The sequence below is a fragment of the Emydura macquarii genome, unplaced genomic scaffold (assembly GCF_026122565.2).
Source record: "Emydura macquarii macquarii isolate MOO-44397 ecotype Brisbane River unplaced genomic scaffold, CSIRO-AGI_Emac_v2 contig_3044, whole genome shotgun sequence".
Classification (NCBI taxonomy): domain Eukaryota; kingdom Metazoa; phylum Chordata; order Testudines; family Chelidae; genus Emydura; species Emydura macquarii.
In genome coordinates this window covers 3,811,247-3,825,262 of record NW_027133181.1, presented here as the reverse complement: position 1 = coordinate 3,825,262, position 14,016 = coordinate 3,811,247, and the positions used below count along the sequence as shown (strand labels likewise).

Below are 14,016 nucleotides of genomic sequence, written 5' to 3'. Positions count from 1 at the left end.
AACTAATGTACAGTGACAAATTCCAAGGTCATACTTTATTATTATATATCCCTCAGGCAGATGTAACCAATACACAAACCCCTTACATTGATTTCTAATGCTCCTAAAAACTGTCCCTAAAGGCCTGTGATCTCAAGTGAGTTTAATACTAACCAACTTCAAAAGTTAGCAGTTTATCACACAAGACAACTGCAGAATGTTAGTAGCTGTTAAAATGCAAGTTATATTACAGTAACTTTCATGGCTATTTGACTTATTTTTCACTTGACTAAAGGACTAAACTTACCAACCTCCTGCACTAGACAATTGCTATTGAACATGTTGCTTACACACAAGCACATATTTATGGGACTGATTTCTTTTTTCCTGTTGTAGAACACACACTACACACCTCTACCAACACTAAAACTTGTGCTTATTTAATGTACAGAAAAGATAGAAAGTGGAACTAGGTTCAAATCAAATTAGTTTTAAAAGCTGCAGAAGTTCACACTGCAATATATGGTGAACAGGATAAACATTTGAATCCCAAAGACTGTTAATGGTTCTAGCAGGGCAGAAAAGTTTTGCTTTCAGGGATTGGGTACCTAAGACTTTATATTTTTGTCAATATAGGACTAGAGTCCTATCCTACTCTCAGTTGACAGGGCGATGTTGTGTTAGTGCAACTTCATGTACTTCAATAGATTTAACAGCTGTAAGGGAAAACAATTAGGTCCACTGTATACAAAGTGACTAACAGTGGAAACTTCTTAAAAGGTCTCAAGTTCATCGCTCTCAAAAAAGTGTGATTGCACAACTCTGACAAACCACTGCAGGCATATAATAATGGGGGAAAAGAAACAGCTATCAGAATTAAATTTCCAAAATATGAATGGCAACCTGCAGGCTGCCATTTTGTGAAGTGAGTTTCCTACCTCTTGCAACAGTGGCACCTATAGTACACCAGAACTGGCCATTGTATTCCAGCAGTGGTAGCACCAGTGCCAAATACAGAGATAAAATAGCCTCTCTTCTACTCAAGATTCCTGTTGATGCATCCAAGGACTGCATGTTAGGCCTTAGAGTCTCAATGGGAACTCATGTTAAAATGATTATCCACCATGACCTCCAAATCCTTTTCAGAGTCACTGCTTCTTTTGCATAAAATGTCTACTAAAATCCTCCTTTTAAATCTACTTCACGTTGCCACATTCTCAAAATTAAAAAACATTGAAACTTCCCTGCTCCTGTTTTATTTTTCTTATTCTTTCCCTTATCCCTATTGTGTGATATCACTTCCTCCACTTGTCTAAAATAGATTGAATGGCCTTTGGGCAGTGACTCTGAATTAGTTAATAACAGCACTAGAGAAACTTATGTCACTACATAACTACTGAATAGTAAACTAGATGTTTAAAACACATTGATCTTGTACATCAGAGCTGCATCAATTTCAAAGGCTTCTACTCAGCGCACAGAATCAAGCAAGAATAGTTATTTAAAAAGAAGCGCTTCAAATGAGCTAAGTAGACATTTTGGGCTAGGCTAATTACAGCATTAAGCCACAAGATGTCTTTCAAATGAAGAGGCAGAGTTTGAAGCTTTTCATTGATTACGTATGATTCATTAAGTTCACAATATTTGGAGAGCTGGAAAGATCAGAAATGTAAGATGGCAGATCCCAGATATGTACACTAAATTGTAAAATTATTTCCAAAGAGACTTTGTAAAAAGACAGATCATTGATCTAAACAATTTAACTATTTGGATTCCTAAATTTTAAAGAATTTTATAAACCTACCATACTCCAGGTTACAAATTCAGTCCGTCTTGTGTTGAAGACACTAAGCTACATTTTCCACCTCTAGACAAGTAGGTATACACATTACTGATTATCAAATCATCATGTTACGTTGCTTGCTATTTACAAAAAGTCATATCCATTTCTGCAATATTGCTCTTACCATTTTTCACACATTTCCTCCAAGAAAAAACAATTTTAAATAATAGAATTCCTTCAATATAGAGATGATACATTTCAACTAAAAATTATTTCCAATTTTGGGTATTATCTAGTACTAGTGACTGTGTATATGCTGGATATTTAATAAGATACTGAATACTCAGAAGGAGTTGGTATGGGGAGAGACATGGCATGGTGGTTACAGACAGTTCCAGGTGAGAGATTTGTTTCTGAGGGGAAAAATAGGAAGCTAAGCCCCATCAAGAGATTACGGTGTTCTGCATAGGGTCTTCAATTTAGCATTTGTTATCTGCCTTTGTTTTAAATCAAGAACAGAATAATACAAAAATGATTCCATTAAAATGGCAGAAAACTGGCTCTGCATTGGAGATTGAATCCATTACTAATTTTAACACGATTAAATTCCATAACATACCTTCACTCACATATGAAAGTGAAGTTCACACAAGTCTACAGTCTCAGCTTTAAACAAAGATTTTATGTATAATTTTATATATCACACACACAATTGGGGGTTTTTGATATTTTTATAAAATTTGCAAAGATAGACCACAAATTACACACATTGAAAGCGAATATGCACACATTTCATTCAATGAAAGAAGTGAAAGTAAATAGTCAGTTTATTACTTGTATATACAGTTTCAATCCAAATTTACATTTGCATCATTTTCATGGATAGCAAGAGGCATGGATCAGACATAAGTCTGAGATGTATGATTAGTATGTTGAAAAGATGCTATTTAAAATGTTCATTTGTATCAATTCCTATTTTCCTTTTAAAATAAGTCACTTCTAAAAGGTTCAATTTTGTATTGAAACTAGTTTAACTACTGGGAAGGCCACTGCTATCTACTCATTTACAAGTGCATATGTGTTCATAATTGTTCTAGTCAGATTCACAAGGCAACATGACTGAAAAATTTTAATGGACTTCAAGTTACATTAACCTCAAATCCATTGCAAGTTTAAAGCATTCTATGGATGTTGAGTCATTTATGACACCTCCCAGTATTAAGGCATCAGTGTTAGACATTACTTCTAGTTATAAAGTTAACTGAAGGCTGTTCGGCAGTTAACAAGTATAGCAAAAATGAACTCATTCCTATCTTCCCACATACCTTCGGAAGAAGTCATTTATTTCCTAAGTTGTACTACATCTTCTAAATCAAAATAAATGATGTTAAGGAATTAAAGGTGATAAAACTCGTGATTTTACGCACATGCCAACACTAGAAATGAATGTTTATTTGAATTGTTTACATTTAATGAAACTGATGTCTTGACCTGTTTGTTGAAATTTCATTTAGTCTTATACCTAGCAGAATTTAAAATTGTAACTTCATTCACATACATTCTAAAATAGGAAAACAAATTTAGAATGAGTGTTTTAATTTTACATTTGTCTCAAAGGTAAAACTAAACACTTGAGTTGAAATGAAAATAAAATATTTTAAAAAAATCAATCTGCTATACCTCTCATAGCACACTTTATAACCATGAAATAAAGAAAAATGAAAAAACAAGAACTGCTATGAAACTAAGGATGATTTGAATGTTATTTGCTATTTTATCAATCTGCAGATATTTAATGACTTTAGGACAGTACATAACACACCCCTTTTTCCCCCTTCTATTTTACTTTTTGCTCACATTCCTATAAGAACTATTGTTGAACACTTCCTTAAAACTAAACCAATTGATGTCCATTTAGAAAACTCCATACCTAACAAAACACTAACTACAGAGATCCTGAAATAAAAATGGAAAGCAAAATTAAATAGATTCTTGAAGCACACACAGTTCCGTACAACTTCACATCCTTGTGTGCTTTAACTTTATAAAAAAGCAAATATTTTTATAGGTTTATATGCAAGAAGGAACCAATGAACTTAGATCCTTTCTGTAATTTAAAAAAATATACACTCTCTTTTTGGCTTTGATAAGTATAATTCATAATGGGGAAATTAGGTGAAAGAAAGCTCAGTAAGTAATGTGGATATATTGTGTCTTCAAGAAATATGAACTGAAATGTACGGCATCCCTAAAGTATTTTTTGCATATAGTACAGGAATGCCGTTTTTGTAAACAATAGCTCAAGGAAAGCAATACTGAAACCAGACATTTTCCTAGAATCCCTTTGATCTCAAAACCAGTAACACCCCCAACCACGGGAAATATTTTTTAACTTAAATCTTGTGAGAGAGAAAATGCTTTGTTTTCTCATACATTTGTTTTTAAGAACAATTTCCCCGAAAATCTCTGAACTAAAATATAGATGTAAAAGTTGACCTTAACAACACTAACTTGTCTTAAGTCGTTTTTCAGGTATGTCACCTGTTTATTCTGTGGCAGCGTTGTTCTGGCCTAAGTTGTCACTTGACTCCTGCACAGTATTCCCACAGGGAAAGTTTACTGGGACCTGAGATTGATTGGCAGCTGTGGATTCAGCAGCAAGAAGAGTCTTAGAAGAAGTAGGCTGATGTCTATGATGATCACTCTCCTCACCTGTTGAAGCTGAAGGTCTTTTTCTCCCAGATACTTCACTAAGAGGAGGCTGAAAACGAATATTGGCAAAAACATTAATTTAATCAGGTTTTTTCCCCCCTACAAGTATGGATATTACTATTTTTACTTTCATAGTGGAAAATCCAATTAGAATGACATGTTTAAAAGGTACGAAGACTAACCCACTAAAAATTAGTGGTAGTGATTATTATGAAAAATCTTTAACAATTATAAACTCAGTAGTGTTCTAGGTTCTTTACAGACAAATAGACAACATCCATGCCCCAAAGATCATATAATCATCTAAATGAATCTCAAGTTAGGTATTTGACTTAGTCCTGGCATTTAATTTAAAAAAAAAAAAAAAAGTCAAGCATGGAAAGAATAACCCACAAAAAATGTGATAACAGTTAAGAGAAACTTGAATTAAAAAAAGCTGACCCAGGATAATGCCCTGTGGTACACCCAACCCTGTGCATTGAGCACTGTCACCTATCCCCAAGTCACTGACCTGTGAGCACCCAGCACTCTTCAGGAACATTAAGTGGCTACCCAATACCATGGCCATAATGCCTAGCCATTTATGGAAAATTAACATTACATAAAAGAAAACAGTACTTTTTCATACCAGGAGACAGACAGACTGATAAATAGCAATTAAAGTCAGTAAACACTAAATAGTGTGATAGCTGTCAATGCAGTTCACTGACAACTGCTCACTGGACATTACTTACTTGCTGCATTCTTATAACTAGCAGTTGAGAGATTATCTACACTAAGAGCACTGTCAGGTAATTAAAAACAGTTTCCTTAGTTATTTGCTTAAGTTCATTAAATTAAACACTTTCTAAATCTATTTTTTCCCCTTTAGTTCTATTTACTTTTGACATTTCACTGATCTCAGATAGTGAAAATGGATTAATCTGTTTTAATTTTGTTTAGTTTCACAATCTGGCTTCTCGACTATGCTGCAAACTTTACAAAGTAACAAATCTAAAAAAACATTTTATTTAACTGTTAAAAAATCATGAAAATATATCTATCCGTTTTTAGGATTTGCAGAATCTTGGTTTTACAAAACCTAAATTAACCTGATAGTGTTTCTTTAGCAACAGTACACTGAATGCTTCATTAACAGTGCTTACAAACTCACATCAACTCTGAAGTCTTCCAGTCTCTTAAAGTTACAAAGGTATTCCTGCAGTTTGGGGTCAATAGGTGTAGTCTTGGATTGAGAGTATTTCAGATAAGCCCAAAATTTTTCTAATCCATATAGCTGACCTAATAGCAGAAAAGATGGTCAGTTTTACAAGTTATAAAGATGAAGTAGTAAGTACCTAACTGTAAGTATGTAATTTCTCTCAATTCTCCCTATCTTTAGTGAGCCTTAAGAAATGGGAATTACCAGATTCATAGTCTTTTTTTGTTTCTTCTTGGAAATCCTTGAAGATCTCTTGTCTGAATTTTTTTTCCAGACCATAGCTGTAAAATCTAAACAAGCATTCCAATCCATACCTGTGAAAAAAGAATAATGATTTAAGGAAATAGTGTGGTAAATGCATATTACACTTCCTCAAAGGATGTAAATGTTCAGTCATTCCCCTTTACACTTGAGTAAAACTTAAATACTAGGGTATAAATTTCTTTCCTACCATTTTGATCCCATCCTTTCCCCATCCATTTTTACTTACTTATTCTAAGTTTTTCTCAGTGTTGCAAATATTCAAAGAGTTAAATAAAAAAGCGCTTATAAAACATATTACAGACAATGGGTCTCAGATGGTCCCTTAGCTCCCACACTAATTGTGTGTGCATCCAAGTGGAAGACAGATTGATGCTTTGTTTTCTTATAGATTGATGTTCTTAACTTTGCAGTGAGGAAATGTGCAGAATACTTTAAAGATGCCAAGAGCTGGCTGACTTCATTCTCTACACATTCTCCTCCATTTTGAATCAAGTACTTTGTAGAATAATCCCCACTCCTAACAGGTCAATCATTTGAATCTTTGAGCTTCCAGAGATGTTAAACTTACGTAGTCTGTGGATGCTAAGCAAGGACTTAAGATTTTCTTTACTCCTTGATTAATAGGAGACATTCTCAACAAGATCTTGCACTCTAACTTGGCCTGGCACACTCTCTTGAAACAGTGTGCATTTACTGTAATGGTTTGTTAAACTCTAACAATATGCTTGACACTGTACAAGACAAATACAGTCTCTGCCTTCTTGCTTACAGTCTAAAAAATTAAGAAAAACTGTCACTGAGAAGTTTTTCCTCACAGTCCATAAAACGGGTAATACTTACTCTACCTACCGTATGGAGGTTATTGTGAGGATTAGTGTTGATAGAACACTTTCCAAGTACAAAGGTGAAGTAGTATTACATACTACAACAGTTCCCAAACTGTGGTACATAGGCCACCTCCCAATGGGACGCGTCCACCTGCTGCTGGGGGACTGACCAGGAGCCACTCCAATGCCGACCCTGCCCCCAAGCAGCATGGTGGCCTGGACGTTCTGTTCTCCTTCCCCTGGTCACAAAACCGCTACCCAGGAGCTGCTCCAGTGCCAGCCTCCACCCCCAAGCAGTGCATCCACCGCTCCCCCCCTCCCGGCCCTACCCTTACAGGTGATGGCATTTTATGTTGGTGGAATGCAACGTGGTAGAGTTTGGGAACCGCTGATATATTACATTACAGGATTTGGATGAAGCTCTATCATGTGCAGAGGAAAAATATTTCATGGATAAATCACAACTAATGTGATCAGATCCTACATCCTACTTTGAGTATTATACCAGTTCTAAGCTCTGCAAAAAAATAGGATGACCACTGTTAGAATAAACGGAAAAAAGAGCTATTGACTAATTGGGATTTGTTTAATACAGCATCTCTGCAAAGCTACCAAGCATGAGCTAAGAAATTGTGGATAGCACAAAAACTATTAACATGCAATTGTGCATTAGTTGCAGAGCCAAAACATTCTGTAAGCTTACATCCCACTAATTCACTAAACTGTCCTAAAGATTATTGTATCTCAACACTTAACTTTATAGAAAACTAATGGGATAGTCTATTTTGTCATACTCTCTCCATTTCCAGGAATAGGAGGGATGTGTTTTCTTCTTGTATTATACTAATTAAAGGAAAGGACAAAGAGATGGGTTTTGCATTTTGTCTTGAGGACTTGTAAGGTTTATGATCATTTTAGATACTGTAGAAGAGTGTGTGGAGAATTCCATCATCCTTGCAGCTATGTCAAAGGCAGAGGGAGGAAGAGAACCCATGCACCCAGCCCTTGGTAATTTAAAGCCAGAGTCTTAAAACCTGACTATTTTATGAGCAGTCACTGAAGTGGCCAACACACCAGAGGGATGTGTTCTTGTCAGCTTCTGTTGCTCAGAAGTCAGGCTGCTGTGTTCTGCACCAATTGCAGTTTCCTCAACATCTGCAGTATCGTTCCCAGATACAGTGCGATGCAGGAAGAGTCTGGACTTCAATGTAGATTGCTGTGGCCAACTGTTCATAAGTCAAGACGAGGTGCAGCGTCCTGGCCAAAAGTAGGCAGAAACTGTTAATTCTGGCTGTTTGGGTAATCAGCATCTGCAAGGAGTTCAGCAAGACTCAGGCGGCATACCAATTTGATAATGGGAAAGACTCACTCTGACTGATACGGCATTAACTAGTTCCTCAGAACTTTTCCATTCCCTCATCAGCATCATCTACTTGTCCAGTTTTCCATCGGTCAGCTGTTCTTCATCCATCAGCTGATCTCATTCAGGCACAGTGATAGTTAGAAAACAGTACTTTCTTTATTTCATAAGCACACAGTAGGGCTGGGTGTCTCCATACTACTAAAGTCATGATCTGACAGACAGTGAGTATGATTTTGGAGAGCACATATAAATTCTGGATATGCACTTTCCACTTCCCAAAACAACCCTCTGGATTCAAAGAGAGGAATAGGAACTATACTAGTATTCTAATACCCTATTATATTTTTGAAAGTGAGCTAGCGACATTCCACACATTATTCTAGGATTATATGTACTTCTTCTGCCAAATCTTTTGAAGAACTTGGGAATCACACTAAATTGAGGAGGTTGTACATTACACTTAACTCCACATATAACAGACACATCTGCCACCAAATGTAAGAGCAACCAAGGCCCTAGCAGAGCTTAATTACTTTTGGTGTTGTATCTGATAGCAAAAAGATCCATCACTGGATGACCCTTTACAAAGATTCACTTTGCTACCAAACTTCTGCTCATAGTGGCCTATGCCTCTGAGACTTACTGGACAGTGTGGCTTTTCCCTCTTTTTTTAAAATGCAGGTCAGATGCACAATGAAGACATTTTTATTTGGGATAAACCATTCCCAAAGACTTACTGCTTCCTGATATAAAAACTAAAGACAAAATACTTCTGGGATTTTAAACAGTACATTACCACTATGTTACTTGTGAACCTGTCCCAACTTTCCTTTGATCAAAGAAACAACATTCAGAAAGCAATTTATAGGCCCAAAAATTGTGTGCGTCATCTGGCCTCCATTTGTCTTCAAGGGTCTTGGGTCACCAACAGGCCTAGATGAGTATCCCACAACCTAAACTGGAAATGTCCATTTTAACAAAGACAGAATTGAGTGTGCAAAGGAAATCTCCAGCAAAATATAATCTAGAAGGGGCCATCACACCAGAAAAACGACATTTTCCAGAGAAGTCCAAATCCTTTCTAGATTGAAATACTACATTTAGAGAGGGAATTCAATCAGCTTTTCTCTGGCTCCTGGAATCACTTGAGGCCCTACTATTCTCGAGCCTTGATGACAACAGCAAAGAGGATACCATAGGGAGAAGACTCCACAGATTTCCTTATCCAAGGGGATGGATTGAACATCAGATGACGAGGACAGATAAATTAATGGATTTCAGATTGGTATGACTTAGATCAGACCTTGGTATCGATGACTCGAGTTTTTAGTCAGACTTAGCTGTTAAGTCCTTTTCTAAAGAACCTTGAGATTTCTATCCCTCTCTTGGGGTGGAAAGAGTGCAAAAAGCAAACAGCTTTGGGGTGAATGCCCATCTCCAAGGTATTTCTGGTTTTGGGCATGTTGGGCCATTAAGACTATTGCCATAGCAGTGAATAATGTGAAAAGTGATTACCTTTCCACTTGTACCATGACAAAGATCCAAGTTTATGAAGGCTTAGGATGTCATTGATATACCTACTATACTCTGAACCTACCCTACTCTGAAACCAGAATATTAAAAAAGTAGAAAAAGATGTAAGTGTAGCACAACAAACAGATCATCATGAGGATGTCCTAGGGGACAGACCTCTGTAGACCCACAGAGCATTCTGATCTATGGTCAATGCAGGTGTGTCTCTTACTAGTTTCACTCCTATCCATGATTTTATAGCTTGTGAGGCATTGCACATGATTTTTAGAAATAGAATGGGACTCTGAAGACAATTTCATGAAGAAGAAATTTTTTATCTTTTCCAGATTAAGACAATTCATATGTTTTGAATCACAGTAAAGTCAAGTCAAAGATGTAAATGGCCACAGAGCGATCACCACCACAGAAGATAACTTTTCTGTTATGCAGAAATGGCACAGCAAGTCCTCCCCCTACTCCTGGCAAAGAAGATGTGTCCAGGAAAAAAGGAGACATGGGTGGGGCTCTTCTACCCTGCTGATCCCCAGTTGGCATGTTAGCCTGTAAGGCCACTGGCATCCAGTATAACTTACAGCAACACTTAGGATACTCTAATTTATACTGAGGTGACCACACCAGCACATGGACAGCTCAGAACGGGTAGGAAACAAAGACATTAAAACCATACAATGGCAATTTTCTTTGTTATGTTGCCAATGCTCCTGGAGAAGAAATACATTTTCATCAATTTTAACAAGGCTTGGAATTTCTTGACCTTCAGAAGCACAATCTTATTGGCATAATTAACTATGGGATTAAATAATTAGGTTGGTTTACAATTCACAGAATACCCAAATTTGAATAAAATGTATTTGGAATTTCATAGAGTTTAATGATCAATAATAATTGGGGAATTGATATCATAGTATGTTTAATGTCACCTACAGCAGCATTACTAACTATTTGATTGTTTACACTTTTCTCATTTGCTAAAACAGTGTTTGTTATTAAAGGAACTTGTGTAGACTAATTTTGAAAATACTACAAAGTCAAACTGCTACTATAAAAAGTTCAGGTTCTTTAATGTTAGTTTGAACACATGGACCCCACTTCTTAAAATGAAAGGTAGAAACTAAAATTAGTCATAACTTACAGAATACATTTAATACCTGTAGTGTTCTTTTGCATCATCTAGAGCAAGCTGTCTGAATTCCTCATACATTTTCTTGTTAAAGTGATCTCTGAGAAAAAAGGACCAGAAACGAAAGAGTGTATTCATTTCCTGGGATTGGCCAATTCCCAAACGTTTTCTTTCTGGAGAAAAAAAAATACAAGTCAATGACAAAACAGCTAGTTTTAACTTTATAAATATACCTTCTCAAATATAAACTGTTAGAAAAAACTCATTTTATATTAATAAAAGCTCAGATGGGTAAATTTAAACACTCCTAAAAAAAGGACACTTCTAGTACAATTCAAAACAATTCTAGTTATGAACTCAATTTCAATGAAGTTTCTAAATTCACCTAAATCAGTTAGATATTTCCTGTCAAGCTGATATTTATAACAAGATCAGTTGTTCAAAACAGTCACTTAAAAAAAGAAAAACACAAAGCCTAATGAATTTTTACAAACCATTGATAGTTCACAGTGACACAGCAAAGAACTGATATAAAATGCACAAATGCTGTTTTTCCCCTAAAACTGCCATTGAACTTAAAAGAAAAATCAACCAATCATATATACCTTTCCCCAAATTACTCCCTTTTACACATGGGTGCTTACGCGATACAAGTTATATGGAAAATAAACATGCTCACAAAATCTATCAAAGGTAATTTGGAATGCCTTTCCAAGCAAAGTTAAGGGGGACACCAAATAATCATGCAACACATTTTTCTTAAGAATATTTGGTGTACTGTATAAAAAGCATGCAAAGAAAAAATAAATGTGGAAAAATAGCATTATAACACGATTGTTGCCAGGTAAAACGTCAGAGAATGTGTTTGACATCTTACCAACTAGGCACCTTCGACGATATTTGTGGTACACTTGCTGTGTAAAGCCATTTTCTTTTAGAAGTTCATGAGAAGGATGCTGGAACTTGGGAAGTGAGTGAGGGGTACACCCATAACTTCCTGCTTGTGGAGCAACATCTGAAGGTGAAGCATTTGAACTGCTGTTGAAACAAAAAATATTTATGTTGCACAAACACTACATCTTTTCTGGCTCAATATTAAAAAGTGCCAGTCTTCCTGCTTTATCTACTCTACAGCTGTTAAAACGGTATAATGACCACCACCACATTTGCATTGGCCCCAAGACATTTCCTCCCACTCATACCAACAAAAAAATAAGGGATCACCAAACTTTGTGATTAAGTTCACAGGAAGAAATCTTGGATGCCAATGCACAAATTTCAATACAAATCTACATGCCAAAAGCAAGGGGAAGAAGAACAACAGTCTAGAACAGGGAGGACCAAGGGTTGATAGCAAAAGGAATGGAGGGAGCTGGAAGCTCAAGTAGAGATGGCAGAATAGGACCAAGTGGAAGCCTTTAACCATCTCCAGAGCTTGCTAAGTCACCTAAAAAGATATCAACAAGAGCTAGAGAATGTAACTACCTCCTAGCAGAAGATTATTGATCAGTAGATAGAACTGAACAGGAATTAGCCCAGTTAGGATGGAGGCAAAAAGAGTGGGAAATAGCAGTGTTTAATGCTGAAGCAGGACTTTAGTCAGGCTTCAGAGAGAGAAGGAGGCCAAGGAACACAGGCAAATGTCAGAGGCTTGAGCTTAAAGGGGTACAGTGAGGATCCAGACAGTACATCAGCAGCAGGCCAGGGCATGTGTAAGAGGCAAGGGTGCAAATAGTGGTCCTCTGCGGAAAGGGAAACAGGACACCTGTTTTATGGCTCCCATCACGAAGACTGGAGATCACAAGGACTGGAAGCTGCAGAACAAGAGCTACAGAATAGTTAACTGAGAGAAAGAGTGCCTGACTGTGGAACATCAGGACACTTAAAAGGAAAGAGGTCACTTGATCCTGATAATCAGTAAACCTGAGTGAAATTGAGAAAGGTATGCAGACCTTAAAACTTTGGAGAAGATGATGGGGGTCTCTAGACTGTGGCTGGTGAAGATATGAATTGTAATACTGGCATTAAGGACTGTGTGGAACTTGGGGACTTCAGGTTTATATGAATGAATTTATATGGAATCTTTTTTTGTTCTGGGTTAGGGGAGAGAGAAGTCCAAAAGGGGCCTCACAGATCATGGAAAAAACCTGCCTGTGAAAGAAGCAGACTGGCCCTGTAATTGAAGTAGTTCCACTGCCCCTATGCCAGAACAGGTGCTCCTAGTTGGCCCAATTAAGGGGGCAGGGATGCACCTGGAGCTAACAGGAGATAATGGAGTTCCACTGGAGAGTTGGCTGTGGGGAAGAACTGGCTGAGGGGGAGAGAGCCAGAGAGCTGCAGGATGCAGCAGGAGGAGCAGGACTGCTAAAGTTCCCTGGGAGGGGAATAAGATGACCAGATAGCAAGTGTGAAAAATAGGGATGGGGGAGGACGGTAATAAGCACCTATCATACTAAGCCCTGAATATCGGGACTGTCCCTATAAAATGGAGACATCTGGTCACCCCAGAGGGAAGGCAAGGAAAGACTGAGATGGGAAGGGTGATCTGAGGACCTATTTTGTGTGTTTGTTTAGATGGACAATAAAACTGCCTCAGAGATCCTGGAAATGGCAGAGTGTCTCATGGGAGTGGGGGAAAGTTCTTCCTTACCACAGAGATATTGTAAGGGAGGATCAGCACTAAAGGAATCTTTCAGTTACACAGTTTTTGAACTGCCAGGTAAAGTGCCCAAGACTCAGGACAGTTTGTGCCATTGTGCCAGTATTCAGGATTTCCAGACACATGGTAAAAAGAGGATTAATCTTGTCACTTTTAATTCCTCCTTACACTTCAAATAAATCAAAACTAGATACACACTCCAAATAATTTGTGGGAACCAGTGAATTTATTTTAAGTTAATAGCACATTTCTGATAATATATTTGGAATGGATAGTGTCCTATTGAAAAAACCCCCACATTCATTTTGTTTGCTACTAACACCAACTGTGCCATCCCCCCTTCAAAAGAATCTGTTCACATTTATTTTACTCATTTAATCCATTTCTTAAGTGTCTTTCACCTTGTTATCCAAGTGCCTCATTACTTATCCATTATACAACATGTTTTCTGCTAACATTTTTGAAAATGGAGGCAGCTTTGACAACATAATGCTCATGCATATTTTTTCATAGCTACTTAAAAGGAAAACTAATCAATTCACTGAACTGAGTATTCAGAGATTTGAATGCTAATA

At 37.0% G+C, this 14,016-nt stretch overlaps 1 protein-coding gene across 3 annotated transcripts in view; it reads right to left on the bottom strand.

Annotated features, from left to right (window-relative positions):
• Positions 1–2,481: 2,481 nt before the first annotated feature.
• Positions 2,482–14,016, bottom strand: part of LARP1B (La ribonucleoprotein 1B) — a 119,930-nt gene continuing 108,395 nt past the window's right edge. For all 3 annotated transcript variants that reach the window (XM_067530173.1, XM_067530174.1, XM_067530175.1), the window contains 5 exons: positions 11,660–11,820; positions 10,811–10,955; positions 5,880–5,989; positions 5,628–5,755; positions 2,482–4,523 (listed from right to left, as the gene is read on the bottom strand). In XM_067530173.1, coding sequence (XP_067386274.1) covers positions 4,308–4,523; positions 5,628–5,755; positions 5,880–5,989; positions 10,811–10,955; positions 11,660–11,820 — 760 coding nt within the window. In that variant the 3' untranslated portion in view covers positions 2,482–4,307. The remainder of the gene's footprint in view (positions 4,524–5,627; positions 5,756–5,879; positions 5,990–10,810; positions 10,956–11,659; positions 11,821–14,016) is intronic.